At 39.6% G+C, this 16,108-nt stretch overlaps 1 protein-coding gene across 2 annotated transcripts; it reads right to left on the bottom strand.

Moving 5' to 3' along the window:
• Window positions 1-1,692: 1,692 nt before the first annotated feature.
• LOC146380842 (uncharacterized) lies at window positions 1,693-14,656 on the bottom strand. 2 transcript variants are annotated; one of them, XM_084939869.1, is made up of 5 exons: window positions 14,358-14,656; window positions 11,761-11,833; window positions 9,358-9,463; window positions 4,493-5,425; window positions 1,693-2,784 (listed from the first exon to the last, which is right to left on the bottom strand). In XM_084939869.1, exons 3-5 carry the CDS (start codon window positions 9,373-9,375, stop codon window positions 2,098-2,100), a joined length of 1,638 nt encoding a protein of 545 aa, XP_084795995.1. In that variant the 5' UTR covers window positions 9,376-9,463; window positions 11,761-11,833; window positions 14,358-14,656; the 3' UTR covers window positions 1,693-2,097. The 2 variants fall into 2 exon arrangements, with proteins under 2 accessions (XP_084795995.1, XP_084795996.1); XM_084939870.1 differs by lacking the exon at window positions 11,761-11,833.
• Between the last annotated feature and the right edge of the window lie 1,452 nt (window positions 14,657-16,108).

The raw sequence follows: 16,108 nt of genomic DNA, 5'->3' as shown, positions 1-16,108 counted from the left end.
CAACAGGACCACATTATTGCATTTTACTTTTATTTGCATAATTGTGCAGGGGGGGCGTGCGGGCTTTTGGAAAACAAAGGGAGGCCAAGTGAAAAATGTTTGGGAACCACTGAGTTAACCAATGATCTTCATCGGTTTTATAATTCCCCCTGGGAATTTATTGAAACAAATTGCAACTCCTCCAGATCGATTAGAGCCATGGCTGAAAAGAATCTGATTTCCTGTGTACTCTTCTCATAAGTGATGATTTTCCACAACCACACAACTGAAATAATTTGGTAATATTGATTCATGTCTACGCTTCTGTCTAATTTTTTGCATTCAGTTAATTTACCAAATTAGACGGGGGATTATTCTTGTATTATGTTTAGCTATTGTCTCTGTGGTTTCCACCTTTGATGTTTAAAGTTGCTATATAGGTTGAGCTGTCTCTCATTTGTGCAGGTCACTTTGTTGAGTTATATTTTATACATTGTAGAATCCTGTGTACGGTCCCACTTAATTCTTAAAACAACTTATTTTCGTGATTGTGTATTTTTGAAGTAACCTTGTCTTTTTTGGGGTACAATAAAATCCACATTTTGAGGATTACCCCTGTTACATCCCCTGGCTAGTCTAAGGGTTTTGAAGGGACTCCCTGTCTTTTTGGCTACTGACATCTTAGTATCTTGTTCATCAAGATTTTTCCAATGGTTAAAAGCTGAAAGACTGAGTAACATCACACCAATGTGTACTGAAAGGTTTTAATTTTTATGTTTTTACTTATTTGGTGTTTTTTGTCTTTACCTTACCATATAAATGACCTCGAGGTAACTGTTGTTGTGATTTGGGGTTATATAAATACAATTAAACTGAAATTGAACTAATTTTCTCCTTCATATTAATAATAAACTATTCGTGACATTACCTGTGGAGGATGGATTTTGTTCATTTGGTGCTACTCGTTGAGGTGCAGGTGATGTCGATGGGTGATCAGTAGATCTCTCCAGTGTGTGCCTCATGAGCTGCACATTCAGCAGTCAGTCGTCACACTGCATTTTGTGCTTTGCCCTCACTGAGGAAACTAATGGTTTTAAATCTTGGATTAAGCAGTGTGGACAGTGACAGCTGAGCTCTCTAGGGTGTAGGGTCTTGTCAAAGGGTTGCAGACATGTTCTTTCCCAGTTGGTTTGCTGTCACATTGGCGGTATTGCCCAGTATTTCCTGAGTCGTATGAAGCAATATTTTTATGAATGGAATGAACATTGACCCCATGACTTTCTTCTCCTGGGACATTTCCACTGTTGCCATTTAAAATGGGTTGATCACTGTGAAGCCAGTGCTGTTTTTTTCATGGTCCTTAGAAGTGGATTGACTTCTGTTCTGAGTGATGCCAGAACTTCTCCAACTGTCTGCCTCTCATCATATGATTGCTGTAGCATCAAGAAGATGCTGTTCTAGTGCCTGTTTTAGGTCAGCAGTCATGCTTGATCTAAAATAGGCCACCACTTTCTGTGCAGTTCCTCTAGGCCAGGTGTTAGTGCATGTGCAATGCACACAACATGCCTTATGGATACATGTCTGGCAGTGGTTGTCATATATTTTGCAGCATCACTTACAAGGCAGATAATCTTTCCCTCAATGGCCCTGTACCATCAGAGACGTCTTAGCAGTTGCAAGGTTACACCTGGAGGACTCATTAACAGGGCACAGTTCAAAATGTTTAGTAGGTTTAATCAGCAATATGCAGACATCTGACAATAAAGAACGTGTGAAGGTGAGTGATTAAACAATGACTTGACTCAGGTATAAGTGCTTCTTCAGAGAAGTCTTTTCTTCAAGGAATAAGGCCTAGGAAGTAGGCTAACAGGTGGCAAGGCAATCAGGTAAGTGCTATTCAGATAAGAGTTAAACAAGAATCAACAACTCTCCTCTCTTATTTTCTATAGGACAAACATTTTCAACATTAAAGTTTCTTTTACAGAATGAAAATCTCTCAAAGAAAAAAGAAAACAATTGATGTACACATCTATACTTGCAACTTCCTTAGTTTAACATCCAGGATTATTCACTGCAGGTGCAGAAAGCAGAGCTACCTCATCAGATCCAAGCATGACATCAGCTGACACTCTCTACAGGAGACTCCACCTGAACTCTGTGGAGCCTGATCTCAAGGTGTTTAAGTCTGACCCTGAAACCAGAAGAGGATTTTTCTGTCTCGTCAGATTCATTATGATCCAGCGATTTCAGTTCTGCATGATCACGCTGATGTTTGCGCAGAGCAGATAATGAAGTGAATGTTTTTGCACATTGGTAACAGTGAAACAGTTTATTTACAGCGTGGGATCGTTTGTGTTTGGAGTATGAACTGAGATTCTTGAAGCTCTTGTCACACTGGTCACAGCTGAAGTTCCCTTCAATGTGTGTATCTTCATGTTCATTACAACGACTTGAATGTGAGAAGCGTTTGTCACAGTGTCTGCACTGATATGGTTTCTCTCCCGTGTGGTCTTGTTTGTGTGCTGTAAGATGACCTGCAGTGAAGAAAGATGACCCACACTGGTCACAGACGTGGTTTTTAACCCCACTGTGGCAAAGTTTGTGTTTTTTTAATTCACTTGATGTGGGGAATCCTCTCCCACATTCTCTGCAGTAGTTCATTTTTTCTCCAGTGTGTCTGCGTTGATGTAGTTCTAGGCTTCGCTGATGAATGAACGTTTTTCCACAAAGGTCACAGCGAAACTCTTTCCCACCACCACAGCGGTGACAGGGTTGAGAAGTGGATCCATCTGTGTCGCTCTGCTTCTAAACAAAGACACAAAGACAGTGGAAGTCAGGGAATTCCTTCAACATCCTGAATGTCGCCTGAAAAAGGGGCTTTTTGTGTGTGTGTGTGTGTGTGTGTGTGTGTGTGTGTGTGTGTGTGTGTGTATATTAGGGGTGCAACGATACTCGTATCGATATTGAACCGATCGATACAGTGCTTTTGGTTCGGTACGCATATGTATCGAACAATACAAAATTTTACTTTATCAACTTTCCTTCTGACGATGCTGTCTGTGTTGAGAGCTCAGTGGATCTGCGCTCGACAGTGCAGCCTAGGCGGAGTAGTCGAACGCAGATTCACTGAGCGCAGGGCAAGCTAGCGAGACAGAAGTTAAGCTCTCCTTGCAACATGGCAAATTGAACCTCCCCCACCCTCATTCAGATCTGGCGTTTGAAACTATTTTGGTTTTCATGTGACGTATGACCCTGAAGGTAAGTGCGTCATGGACTAAAGTAAACCAGTATGTCGGATGTGCCACGCAATGCTCAATTACATTGGTGGGAACTAGTGGTTAGCGCAGTTTGCTCATTAACGTGTTGACGCTGTCCAGCCCCACGCACGGGGCGATCCGCGGTAGCTCGTTAACGGAGATTTGCCGTGTTGTGGCGTTAACGTCATTTCAGATTAACGCTGACAGCACTAGTGGGAACACAACGAATATGACTGCACATTTACTCCGACATCATCCTAGTGCAAAGACAAGTGGAAGCAGACAAAACAACAAGCACGCATGCTACAAACTTTACCCGAGTCATTTAGACAGCCGTTAGCACAGGATTCTCCTTATGGGGACCTGATATGTTTAATATGCTGCTGAGAATATAGCCCAGAAGAAGCGTATAGTATAGCTTTTATTTTGGAAAGAGACATTTCTCTGTAATAAACTCTCTTTTCCAAAGAGGAGGGATTCCTCGATCAGATATTTATGATTTTATTGTTTCAGCAACATTAAATTTAAAAACTGTACTTTTGAGTTAAAATATATATTTATAATTTTAATAAATGACAAATTAAAAAAGCATGAACTTTTTTTGTATCGAAAAAATATCGAACCGTGAATTTTGTGTATCGTTGCACCCCTAATATATGTGTGTGTGTGTGTGTGTGTGTGTGTGTATATATATATATATATATATATATATATATATATATGAATGAATAAAATATTACAGTGAGGGGAAAGAAATTGGGTTCATGCTTGCAATTTTGTCTTGGTATACAATATTTGAATAAAAAAACTAAACAAGAAAAAAAACACTACATTTTTGATAATATTTGTGGGTGTTTTCTTGCATTTTTTTGTACTACTTGACCACTAAAGTGGCCCTTCAATGAGATGACAGTGCCAGCAGTGGCCCACAGCTCATTTAAGTCATGTTACGTTATTCGTGCATGTATTTTGTAATCTGTAGCGGAATACATTTTGTGTGACCAATGTTGGTCACACGATACTAACCCCCAAGCTGCTCTCCAATGCATCCATCGGAGTGTGAATGTTAGATGGATAGAAAGGGGAGAAACTTTTAAAACTTTACTTTTTTCCAACATCAGGATAGTTTTGGGAGATCTATTTCAGATTTTCCAAATATTCTTAGATTGACTTTCCTGTCTCGTTTAAGTTTGAAATGAAACTTAATTTACAAAATACTTCAACAAAAGTGCAAGTGCAAAAAGAAAAATACATACCTCACAGTAAGTGCACTTGTAGAGTTTCTTTCTGGTGTGAATCTGTTTGTGGACTCTCAGGTAACGTTGAGTTTTAAAAGTCTTCTCACACTGGTCACATTTATAAGGTCTCTCCTCAGTGTGGGTAAACATGTGGCGTTGTAAATATTTGTATGCCACAAAGGTTTTGCCACACTGATCACAGAAGCAAAAATCATTTTTGGTGTGAATGCGTTGGTGAATATTTCGGCTGAGTAGCCGACGAAAGGTTTTTCCACAAATGTCGCAGCTGTACGCATTAATTTCAGAGTGGGTAACTTTATGACCCCTTAAGCCGCTGCTGTGAACAAAAGCTTTACCGCACTGATCACAGCTGTACGCCTTAATTCCAGAGTGGGTAACTTTATGACCCCTTAAGCCGCTGCTGTGAGCAAAAGCTTTACCGCACTGATCACAGCTGTATGCCTTAATTCCAGAGTGGGTAACTTTATGACTCTGTAAGCTTCTACTGTCAGCAAAAGCTTTACCACACTGATCACAGCTGTACGGTTTAACTCCACTGTGGATGACTTTGTGTGTTTTTAAGCTTGCAGCCAGGGTGAAAGACTTTCCACACTGATCACAGCTGTACGCCTTAACTCCAGAGTGGGTAACTTGATGACGTTGTAAGTTACTACTGCGAGCAAAAGCTTTACCACACTGATCACAGCTGTACGGTTTAACTCCACTGTGGATGAGTTTGTGTGTTTTTAAGCTTCCAGCCTGGGTAAAAGACTTTCCACACTCATCACAGCTGTACGCCTTAACTCCAGAGTGGACAACTTGATGATGTCCTAAGTTGCTACTGTGAGCAAACTCCTTCCCACACACATCACAGCTGTATCTTTTCTCTCCCTTTGTTCTCTGCGGTTTGTCGGCCTCCTGGGAGCGCTGACCTCTGAACCCATGTTGTTCCTGCAGTGACAGAGATACAAACAGAAGCAGTGAGTAAAATGCAGTCGTGGAACAAATGATCACTGCAGTATTACTGAGAGTTAAAAAACTGTAATGTCTTGATGCATGCTCAATCATCCATGAAAGTAAATCTCCAAAAGTTGATTCTGTTCTGTGGTTTTCCCAATGTTGTAAACCTGCAGTCAGCTGAGACATTTAACCGAGTTAGAAGTTAGCAAAGAGCTAGCTCGCTAGCTTCTATCTAAATACAACATACCATGTTCTGACAGAGATTTATTAAACAAATTAAAACGTACAGCTCTGCTACCACTTCAAACATAAATGAAGACAGGACAGTAAACAGCAGTGACGTTTGTTGGGTTACTGAAGTTGGGCTAGCTGGTTTATAATGATTTGCTATGTGATCACTAGTGCAACAAGCTATGTTAGCATAACATAAGCAGTAAAGCTTGAGGACGAACACTAATAAGCGGTGGACTTTTTTCCACTCGACAGAAGTTAATGTGAGGGTTCCCAATGGTTAGGAGTAAATGCAATCGCATGGCAGGATGCTGTAAACGGACCAAACGTCAGGAAGGAGAACAACTGAGATAATGCATCCACTACACGAGGTTAGGCATTAATATACTGCTGCGTGCGCTGGGCTGTAGCTACATCGTAAATGTTTAAAAACTTTAAAATGAACAGTGGTAATAAAAACCGTGAGAAGGCGACAGTGATCACTGACTGTTTTTAAGGGCTTGTTGAGATTAAATATAACAAGATGCAAAGCATTTAAACATGTTAAAAAACACAGCAGCCTTATTAAATGCAGAATACTTTGGGCGGGAAGCAGGATTCATCACATTATCACTTAAAGACTGGATACTGGTCATGGAGGCTAACAAGGGCTTCCCAGAGAACATCTGGATTAAGACATACGGCTTCAAAGTTTTGGTGCTTTACAACAAACCTTCTCAGTCGCCGTTGCCATTGGCAAGCAGTAGGCGCATAGAAACCAGTAGTTTTCCCTCACTCTCTCGTCCTCGTGTGACAGATTGTTTTCATCTTCATCTAAACTAAGTGCTGGTTGACTATTTTCATTATCTCACTCGGTTTGCTCTGGTGTGAACTGGAAAGGTTGAACAGAAGCCATTTCCAGTGCGCTGCAAACTGGATGCGGTGCAACTGTATGACGTCCCTACCCAGAGTGCATTGAGAAGTAAATAACAATGGCGGCCTACTGGTAAATCGGTTTTATATAAAATGTGCTTAAAAGGAAAACATTTGGCGTATTTTAATAAGACATATATGTTATTGAAAGCACAATACATATTTTAGCGCAAACATGTCTTAATAGCCGGGGTTCCCTTTAACATCTGCAGGAAGCTCTGAGTAGGGCTGGGCTATATCATACCGTTCACGGTAATACCGGTGTAATTTTGGGCAACGATAGGAAAATGAAATATCGTGATAGAATATGGGTAAAACGCGCATGCGCAGTGCGTTTGTTTGCATACGCACATGGCGGCAACGCAGAATGAGAAGAGTGAAAGCGGATCGTTGAATGAAACGATGAAGCAGAACTGGTTTGTAAAAATGCTGCAACTTCACTGGTGTGGAACTAGTTTAGCTTTCGTCTGTCAGATACACAACAAAGCACTATTTTTGGTAGCGCATGCTAGCGGGCCGTCGTTATTACCGTGTTGTTTGGAAAATACGGCACACTTAAAATCAATCCTTTGATTTTTCTGAAAGTCGACAGAGCCCCTTATAATCCCGTGTGCCTTATGTATGAACTCTGGTTGTGTTTACTGACCTGGAAACGATTTTATGTGCACGGCGCTCGAAAATCTGTCAAATGTTTCAGTACGACTTTGCTAAGCTACGAAGCCGCACCGCTTGATGGATTGTCGGAGCATTACGGCTATCGTAGGCGGAGCCTCGCGGAGTGATACGTGCTGTGCTTCAACATAATATTACCATATTGTGTGTGTTTAACCTCTTTTTAAGTTTTGTGGATGTTATACATGGTTATGCTGAGGATATGTCGGCCAGTTTCCACTGGAAATGCCTTTTGGTTAAACTGTCAGCGAGGAATTTACATTTGCACTGTTACATTTTTATATAATTTTAATGCACATAAAAAACAGCTGCTTGTTTAAGTGAAAATACATTGAGGGTTTTTTTTTTGCACTAATAAAGTTGTGGAGTTGTAAAATATTTTGTCTAGTGTCAATTATGTCGTCAATTATATCGTAATCGCTCATTTTCAAATGTATATCGTGATAAATATTTTTGGTCATATTGCCCTGCTCTAGCTCTGAGGATGTTTTACTAGTCGCTGGTTACTGGAGTACTTTTCTATGCCATGGTGTGCTGGGGGAGCAGCACAGGCACCAAAGGCACCCGCGGCTGCCTTTGGTGGTGCAAAATGTTTCGTCGACACTGTTGTGTTTGTTGGGGAGAAAACACAACATACAGCACTTAATAGTCACACTACTAGCGATCAACGATTTATGTAAATTTAACAAGCTGAATGCATTCTGTACTGTACAGGAGACACAGCACAAGATTGATTGACAATGGTCTTCAGCCAATCAGGAACATAATGGGCTGCAAAAAAAAAAAAAAAAAAAAAAAAAGGAAAATTGCACAAATAAAAAAAAAAAAAAAAAAATCTGCGAAGGTGAACCGCATTATAGCGAGGGACCACTATATTGAAGAAATACTGATCACCGGGGAAAATCTCTTACTTTACGAAAAAATGTGAGTTTAACTGATGATATTGCTGTTTCGATGGGTGCTGATACAATTCAGAGTTGATACGCCATTTTCAGGGTCAAATTCAAGCACTTTTTATGCACTTTCAAGGTCCATTTTCAAGCTTTTCCAGCAAGTAAAAAAAGAATGCATGTTTCACTTTGTATCATCTGAGTAAGACCATGTGAAAATTAAAATAAACCATCGTAGGTTGATTTAAACCCCTTTATTTCCCTTTTGTTAAAACAGAAAAATGCAACACACAAAAATACTGAAAAAGGTAATTCCCAATAACACCTACTGTAAGATGTTTAACCACGTTGCTGTCTGTATTATTGTTGAAGTCCTAATTGATCACCTCTAAAGTGTTTGTGCTAATAACATCATGTACAGTCAGACAGGCATGGAGAACAGCACTGACTGGGAGGCTTTGAACAGATGACACATTCAGTTCAATTCAACATATAAGACTTTAAGAACACACAAGCATCTACCTAAAATCGATTTATTTAATCTGTCATCTGTGATATTATTATGTACAATTATAATGTATTGCTCATCTCCCTTAAATAAATAGGCATCATTAAAGTATGAAATATTCATATATAAAAACATATAAATGTGCCTCAGTGGGTGATAGTGCCCCACAGGCCTCAGTGTGAGCTTGAAGCCATTTATAATCTGTAAGTTGTTTAATGTGTAGGTGCTCACGACAAACAGATTTTGAATGAAAGCCGGGTAACTGAGGGCTGAATTGTGAGCACACATATTGTGTGTGTCCATCTTACACTCTGTTAATTTTTTTTAATATAACAATAACAGTGTAACTAGGGCTGTGCAATATAACCAAAATCTCATATCCCAATATGACACATTTCTCATAACAATAACGATATATATCACAAATGTGCATTTTCTGTAAATTCTTTGAATTTCACACAAGTCGACTTAAAGTTTAAGGTTTATTTCGATGGCTCTTTTTGCCTCTAAACTTTCTCTGTACCCTTTCATGTGATTCTTCCATAGGTGGGAGAAGAGAAAAAACAAATACTGCTATAAACAGCGCATTTTGCGACACCACGAAACAAACAATAGTGTATAATATGAAACGATAGATGTTTTTATATCGTTCATCTAATATGTATTTCATCATATCGCAGCCATAGATGTAACTGTGATACTTTTCTCACCTTTTGTGTTGAAGTCATTGTTTCCTCTGTAGTGGCTGAGCTGAGTCCAAATGGCTGAAACTGTTCCTCTGCTGCTCCACCAGACTCTTCTCCTCCTGTTACTCAGCTGGGACACAAAAAGTATAGATATGTATTTTATCCCTGACAAGAAGAAGCAGAGCAAATAAACATTACTACACTCAGTGACAACAATACCTATGAAGCTTCAAGGTGAAACCCCAGAAGCAACTACAAAAAGAAAGTCATCAGCTGCCTACAAGAGCTTGAAAGGGGAAAAGCCACTGAGCTCCCTGCATACCACCACCTTTACCCGGTGGATGCTACACCCTGTATATATGGACTTCCATAGACACATAGATAGATTCATTGGTAGCAGCATAAACTCAGCCACCTACAACATTTCCAAGCACCTCATCACCATCCTAGCTCCCCTTGTGGGGAACACACCCCATCACATCAAAAACTCTGCTGACTTCACCAACAATGTTCCCTCTAATGTTTCATGTGTCTGAGCGAACACACAAACTCCCTGAGCGTCCCTTGGACCACTGTGAGCGACAGCAGACGTGTGCACTGTGGTCACGCCAGCATCCAATCCATCCAAGTTACATGTTTCTTAAAATAATCAAATTACAGCATTTATGTTAGACTACTTTTAATTAACTGCTTTAGCCCACTTACAATGAAAATGTAAAACAAAAATGTAGTCATTGACCTGTGTAGCATGTTAACACTATTGGAAGTAAAAATAACTTGAACTCCAATTTTGAAAACACAACTTTCTTTTTTTTTTTTTTTTTTTAAAAAAAGAAGCTCTGACTGTATTATGAGTCTGTGGTCTGGGAGAGAGTCTGTAACTCTGTCTGCAAAATACAGTAAATAATGATCAATGCTGGGCAATTAATTATATAGTTACTTCTTCAAAAAAGTTACTCAGTTTGGCAAACAACAAAGTTTTTTGCAGCTATTTTTTTTATTTTTTTTTAAATGCAGCCAAGGCATTTTTTTTTTAAATAAACATTTCAAACTATTTACAGAACAATCAGCTGTTCTGCATCAAATCTGATGCCACACAAATTATTTGTGCCACTCCAAAAAATAATTTCTGTCCACTATGAGATGAAGGAGAACAACAGCCTGATACCTGCAGGCCTGACAGCAGCAGATGTATCACTGCTGTAACACCTGTAACATTCAGCAGTCGCCTCATTGTTCTGACACACACAACAAAACTACTGACTACACTACACACTAACTACACACTAACTACACAAGATTTGTGCTAAACATTGCAAATCTCTCACATCTCCAAACACCACCGTCACTCCTAAAACTTCCCCCCGTTTCTTAACAACTAGATGCCACGTTGCCATATAATTTTTTGATTGGTCGACATGGTCCTTTTTTGGACGAATAGGAAAGAGAGAGGGGGGTTTGTTTTTGCTCACAGGCTTTCGAGCCTTTTTTCTTATAAAACGCCGTTTTTACTGTTTCTTCCCGCAGTAAATATAAATAACGACAGTATTCAGCAAGGAAACCAAACATTGCAGATATTTTTATCATAATTCTGGTTTTACGTGGCCGATCAACACAATTTAAAAACTGGTATAAAGTCCACACTTTTTCCGTTAATTGTTCCGTCTGTCTCAACCACGTTGATTAGCTGCGTATATACGAATGTGAATCGCATCATTGGCTGGACTATGGGATAAGGTGGCATCGTTCTAACTCCATACAGGAGCAGCCAGTCACTGACTAACACTGCAAAACAGAATTGTTAAAGTATTAATTTTAATTTCAATTCAGGTTAGATTTTTTTTTGTGCGCAACACAGATTTTCTGTGCGCAGAGACCGTGCCAGCAGTGCGCAATTGCACACGTGCGCATCTTAGAGGGAACATTGTTCACCAACAAGGTCCACAAACTTCCACTTGATCCAGATGAAACCAGAGTGTCCTTTGATGTGGTCTCACTTTTCACTTGTATACCTCCAACCGAGGCAGTGGAGACTGTCAGGAAACAACTACATCAAGACAGCTCTTTAAAACCAGAACCAGCTTCACCCTGATCAGGTCTGCACACTGTTAGACCTCTGCCTTACCACCACATATTTTAAATACAACGAGGGTTTCTACAGACACAAACATGGATGTGCTGGGAGCTCCCCAGTGTGTCCCATTGTAGCCAAACTTTACATGGAGGAAGTGGAAAGAAAGGCTCTTGGCTCTTTAACAGGGACAGCATCGAGCTACATGATAGAGCAGGGCCGTGCAGAGAGGTTTAAAGGGGCGGGTGCTCACAGTTAAAAAGGGGCACATTGAACCAGGCTGAATAACAACAACATATATTTATCAAGAATCTAATATGGGCAACAAGGCAAAGCAAACGTAGCCGATGTTTTACCTGATGGGTACAATGTTGCTGTTGAGGGGTTGCTGTGGATGGTGCTGGAGGGCGGGGCTGTGTTGATCTGAGACTGTAGACATTAAAAAGTCCATAGGAGAGATGGTAGCTGATTAGACAAGTGTCATGAGATAATAACAAAATGCAATCACTCTCCACTTGCTGTCTATGTGAGAACAAGGCACAACTTGCTATTGCAATAAACTATAATCTAATTATCCACACCTAACAACTCCAGCACTTAATCTATAATAAAATGATGACAGAAAAATGTTATTGCACTGCCTTTAGTAGCCTCACACAGCTCTACTCTTTCCTCCTCATGTCCTTACCAGGCATGTCTGGACAATGTTATATCATGAGTAATAATTTAAAAAAAATCCATATACATAAAACACACACATGCACGCACACAGAGTGACACTTTAGACCTTCTTCAGAATACTGTATATACTATGGGCATCACAGTGCTGATCCAGAATCCTTACATTATTATTTATTACTAGAGCTACAATAATAAAGCAATGAGGAGGGGGAAGTAATAAATATGAAATCATGTCATTATGATGATTCCATTTGTTTCACTATCCACTCTGTGCAGGGAGAAAGCTTATTACATTTTTAAACAGATACAATAATTTTACTGCTGTAAAATCCAACTTTTGTCTTATTTAAAATATAAATCTAATATAATCTGCTTCTTAATGTATGTTCTTTAAAATACAGCGTGTGTTTTTTAATATATTATAATTATAATAATGCATAATTATGTGGACATGCATATTAGATCGTTTTTTAGTGAAATATAATCCCTCCAGAAAGGCAGGAAAAGCCCGGAAACTTACTTTAAAACTAAATATGTTCTAAATACTTTAAAACTAAATATGTTCCCTAAAACGGTGACAGAGCTACAGACCCATGACAGCCTTACACAGGTAGCCAGCAGCTGTGACCAGCACTACTTGTGCCGTTAATAAAAGGACAGGTAATGTTTGTCACGCTGTTGCAAACACAGCACGCTCATTTGTTTCAGTTCGTCAGTTGCAACAAGACAACTTACCAACGTGAACGTAATAAGCCAATACTCCTGTGTGCTACACACTACAGTTTACGCTGTACACTTACTTACTGGTTGTGTCGCATCAGTCTGTGTCTCTGAGTTAACTTGTGTTTCTCCTACAGCTCCGGACCGCAAAAAATGCACGTGCTCTTTGTGAGCTCGTTCCCGCCTCGTAACCAGCGCGTTCTGCCGTCAAGGGCGATCATTGGTTAAATGTGATCATGTGACTGATGCAAGCCAGATCCTTTTATTTAGCAAAACTGTGATTAATAGTTAAATATTATTGTTGAGGGGCACAGACAGGACTCCGCACGCACACACACATAAAAAAATTTAAAAATGTTTTTTTTTTTTTTTTTTTAAAGTTGCCTCAACAAAAGGGCACTTTGGGCACCCATCAGGAAAGGGGCGGGTGCTCAAGCCCCTCTACCCCCCCCCCTCTGCACGTGCCTGGGATAGAGTGAAACAGGGTCTCACAATGGTTTCACTCAGGACCTGCTGACACACACATTTTTCCACACATTGGCTCTTGTGATAAGATCAATGGTCAACAGTCGGTCGATGACCCTTTCAAGGTACAACCCCCACAAGGGTTTAAATGCCTGGGACTCTCCACCATTTAGTTTCAGAACTGAAAAAGCCACTTTTGGATGAGAGGTGAAACGTTTAAAAAAGCTTACAGACGTCCAGTCACTTTCTTTCTAAGATCTTAGACTCAGAACAAAAGCTGTCCAGCTTTGTGTGTCTGTCAAAATGCTTTTTACAAATCCTGCTGGAATCAGTGTTGTTACAGCTGCAGTCAAAGCAAGATGGAAATAATGAAGAAGGAAAGTTCAAATCTACTCAGACTAAATGTCTTCAGTCAGTGTGTCAGCCTCCAGTTAACAACAGTGGTGAGAAACTGCACTACTGAACCTCCGCTGACTGAGTAACTGCAGTTTGGTGCTTCATCATAACTTCATGGCAGGACGTGTTTCAGAGTGGGGACAGAGACAGTTGCAAAGTTCAGCTTTAGTGAGGCTAAACTCCAAAATCTGTTTTCAGCTAATGACTCTGCTTCTGTCTGGAAAACAATCAGATGGTGAACCAACCACAAACCTAAAGACCCCACTGCACCAACAATTCACAGCTGAACAGCTCCTGCTGTGGATTCTACCAATAATGACGTGATCATTACTTCACAGTCTCTCCATCCTCCATGGGTTCTCTCTCCATAGATGTATGAAGATACTGCAGCAGATCGCTCTCATTCACTTCCTGTTATCACTCCAAATAGAAATGAGGCTGTAGAGGTTTGGTGCATGCAGAAAAACAGCTGCAGGGACAATGAAAAGACTTTCTGCCAGCAAACGCTCAACTTCTCCCAGCAAGCTGAGCTAATGATTAGTTGGTGTTTTTCTCCAAACACTCTCTCACTCTTCTCTCAACGTGTTCACAATAAACTGTGAACAGACACCGAGGAGAGCAGCAGAAGACCTCATTCAGGAGCTAAACTCAACATGAACTGAACTCACAGTAAAGTTAGCTCGGTGCTTACCTTTAGATGAGCCCACAAACCGAGAGAAACTCCGTGATGAAGCCGGAACTCTTTCCAAACACAGGAAACAGATCAGGGAGCAGAGACCCACGTGGTTCACGCTGATCTCAGCTACGATCCAGGAGACAAGGGTGGGCGGATCGATGCAGTTATCGACAAACGTTGGTAGTGGTATATGATCGATACTTTAGTTTGTTTCTCTCCTCTTAGTCCACTATTTTACTCCAGTTTCATGAAAAAGCAGCTCTCTCTGCTCGACTCCTCTTTTGCAAACACAAATGGCTCCGCCCCTTCTTCCTGATCTGCTGTGATTTGTTACTGTGCGATCACGTGACTCGACTGCAGATTTGCGTCACCGCGGTGTCGGTGGAGTTTAATAAACTCGGCCGTCTGCTCCTTGCTATCTAAAATATTAGTGATGGGATTTCCGGCTCTTTTTAGAGAACCGGCTCTTTCGGTTCGGCTCACTAAAAACCGACTCTTCGGGTTGTTTTGTTGCTTTAATTAATTTATTATTAACAATAATATAAAATTATGCACAAAAGGAATTACTACTATTATTACTTTTTACGTGTTTTTATGTGATTTGAAGTTTGTATGTGCTTTGTCTGTAGGGGCCACCGTAAATATACTTTTATTTATTCACTCCACATAAAATGTAATAGATAAATCATATAATACAAAAATCAACTATTCACATTTCAACTTTAACTATTTAAATTTTCAGCTTTTTCCTTTTACAAATTTAAACAACACAAAACACTGCAAACCATAACCTTGTGCTTTACGCTGGGAAGAGGGGGGAGGGGCGGTACTTACACTCAGTAGCACAGGAACAGAGCAGGAGGGAGAGAGAGAGAAAGAGAGCCAGGGACAACAACGTCACATTAGAAAGGTATAGTAATCATCCACAACTATTTTCAGTTGCAGATAATAAAGGATTCAGAAAGTTTATTCATGCAGGTCCATATGACAGAGAATATGCATCTTCTTTTTGTTTTCATATTTTAATTTATATTTAATTGTGTTGTGGTTTGTAGTGTTTTGTGTTGTTTCACTTTAAATTTGTAAAAGGAAAAAGCTGAAAATTTAAATAGTTAAAAGTTGAAATGTGAATAGTTGGTTTTTGTTAGAGATGGCACGATACCACTTTTTTATGTCCGATACCGATATCATAAATTTGGATATCGGCTGATACCGATATGAATCCGATACAGTGTGTTTTTTAATCCATAAAAAAATGACAAAAACAGTTTTTTTTATTATCTTGCTGCATTTTGTATAAGTTCAAACTCAAGTTTAAAATATAACCCCACTAAAGCTATTCTGTTATACCTGTATGCAAAAAATACACTGCACCCTATATATTTCATAGTTCAGCAATACTGATCAATCTAATAAACTTAACCTACTCCATCCTCCCTATTCATGTATTTTAAAGAGTAAGCAACCTCCCAGCAAAAAAAAAAAAAAAAATAGGGAACCATACCTCACGCTCCACCTCATGATGCTTAATCGATGTAATCAACTTTAATTTGATGCAGGGTGAAAAAAAATGCACAGAAAATAATTATTTTTCAAGAATAATTAAATAGATTCAACATCTTTCTTCAACAGAACTGCAGACTGCACAGATGGTTCCCAAAGGAAAAAGTACTATAGCTTACTAGGGTATATTAGACTTAATAGTTACTATATACAGTAACGGACTTCTATACATTTTAAATCAGATTAAAACTTTGGGTGTTAGA

This window comes from Perissodus microlepis, chromosome 9 (assembly GCF_051167445.1).
Source record: "Perissodus microlepis isolate ML-2025 ecotype Zambia chromosome 9, ASM5116744v1, whole genome shotgun sequence".
NCBI lineage: Eukaryota > Metazoa > Chordata > Actinopteri > Cichliformes > Cichlidae > Perissodus > Perissodus microlepis.
Note: the sequence above shows the minus strand (reverse complement) of the source record. Positions and strands in the feature narration are given on the sequence as shown.